This window comes from Aplysia californica, unplaced genomic scaffold (assembly GCF_000002075.1).
Source record: "Aplysia californica isolate F4 #8 unplaced genomic scaffold, AplCal3.0 scaffold00160, whole genome shotgun sequence".
NCBI lineage: Eukaryota > Metazoa > Mollusca > Gastropoda > Aplysiida > Aplysiidae > Aplysia > Aplysia californica.
Genome location: NW_004797430.1, coordinates 1214083 through 1216116, shown reverse-complemented (window position 1 = coordinate 1216116; position 2034 = coordinate 1214083). Strand labels below are relative to the sequence as shown.

At 42.7% G+C, this 2034-nt stretch overlaps 1 protein-coding gene across 1 annotated transcript in view; it reads left to right on the top strand.

Annotated features, from left to right (window-relative positions):
• The window catches only part of LOC101858626, a gene marked incomplete in the record, with an annotated part of 47397 nt that overhangs the window by 39036 nt on the left and 6327 nt on the right, over positions 1 to 2034 (top strand). Inside the window, 1 exon segment of the mRNA XM_005097664.2 lies at positions 1538 to 1621. Within this exon segment, the coding sequence (XP_005097721.2) occupies positions 1538 to 1621 (84 nt within the window).

Here is a 2034-nt window from a genome sequence, read left to right as displayed (position 1 = left end):
TAGAGAGAGAGAGAAAGAGAGAGAAAGAAAGAAAGAAAGAAAGAAAGAGATAAACAAATGAAACATGTAAAGACAACGAATTTCAATAAGTTATAAATTGATGAATGAGGCTTTCTTTGTTTCTTTCTGTCTTTCTTTCTTTCTTTCTTTCTTTCTTTCTTTCTTTCTTTCTTTCTTTCTTTTCTTTCTTTCTTTCTTTCTTTCTTTCTTTCTTTCTTTCTTTTCTATAAAAAATATATAACTCCCAGCATAATGCTATATATACATGTTCAGACGCTGAGAAGGCATTAAGTAAGTTGTTTTTTTGTTCGTATGACGTCTTTTTTGCTTACCCCAGATTGCCCAAACCATTTTTGTCTTTAGGAAATAAATTCTCATTTTTCATCTCTCGGAAGATCTTCTCTTCCTTATCCCCTCCGGTCTATTGGTCCTCCTGAACTTGTCCTCTCCTCTGCCCCTCTCCTCCTTTCCTCTCCTCATTTTTCATTCCATCCACGCGCTACTCTTCACCATTCACTCTCCTAGTTCTTTCTGTAACCCAAGGCCCTACCCTCGCTTCCTCCTCCTCTTCCTCCTCTCTCCTCCCTCCTCATCGAAGCCTCATCTCACACACGAATAGAACGGGGAGGTAATAAATAAGGCCGCAATGAGCGAGTAATTCGAGGTTTCTGCCGCTAGAGATAGGGGCCGGGCCCCGCAGTAAATCTGGAGACTACCTCGCGCTCGCAGACACCGAGGGAAACAATAATATTTCAGAATTTGTCAAATGATCCATTACTGGGAGGCCAGATGGACCCAGAGGCTCATCAAAACCTGAGAGAAATCTGAGAAAGGGGAGACTGACGCGCAGCCGGCGCGGAGGATGACCGCCATAAAGCATTTGCATCACAGCGCGGTTTTTGTAATGTAATTTGGCGGGCCGTAATACAGTTCGGCAGGGGACGTTTGGCAAAATCTGGAGGCTGGAATTATCTGGACAATCCCCCCTTTCCTTCTCGCTCGCTCTGTGTCTGTGTGTGTCCGTCGTGGCTGGCATTTCGTTTAGGGTATATTGTTATTAGAGTTACTGCAAAACTAGCCGGCCGGTCGGTCGGTCAGAATGAAAAGGACTGAAAGAATGGGAGGGAGAGGGAGACCGATAGACACATGGGGGAAAATGATGAAACAGAGAAAAGGAGTGAGAGTGAGAGGGGAGGTAATGTGAGAGGAAAGGATGTGGAAGGAGATAGATAGATAGATAGATAGATAGATAGAAATGAGAGAGACAGAGAAAGACAGACAAACAGACAGACAGACAGACAGACAGACAGACAGACAGGCAGGCAGGCAGACAGACAGACAGACAAGCAGACAGGCAGACAACGACAGCCTTATTTCATTACAATGGAGTGCCTTTTTTACATGCCAGTGCACACCCCCCCCCCCCCCGCCCCAAATTAGCCACCCACTCCACTCGGACTCCTTAGTATAAAGTCCAAATTGGTTGTGTTAGTTTCATATTTGAATGAAGGTGAAACTTCTCATGCCTTTTTTTCAGATGAATTATCGGACCAACTCGCAAAGGAGAAAGAAAGAAGACAAGAGCTGGAAAAAGAGATGCATGAGGAAAAGAAGAAGAGAGGTAAGTACTCAAATTTTTGTTTTTTGGCTCAACACCTCTCATGCTCGTTAAAGAACTAATTTCTGTGTGGATTTTTCTGAAAACCGTTGATTAAAGGCGCAAAAAATGACCATATTCAGTTACCACGGACTCTTAAGCTAAAGAATCTTTGGCGGCCGTTTTCTAACAAATTTTATCACAGAAAACAGGTGACCCCCCACCTCGTTCTTTTGCAAATATCTCAATTTGTATTTAAGATAAATGGATAATTTCTTCATCCAAATAAAGACGAGTGAAGAAGCTTTAAGATGATACCAATAACTCTACATGCCCAAAAATTGACGAGAGCCTGATTCCACCACGCTGCCTCACATAGGATTTTCTTTGGTTTTCTTTTGTTTGTTGTTTATTTTGGTTTGGTTTTTTTCGGGGGG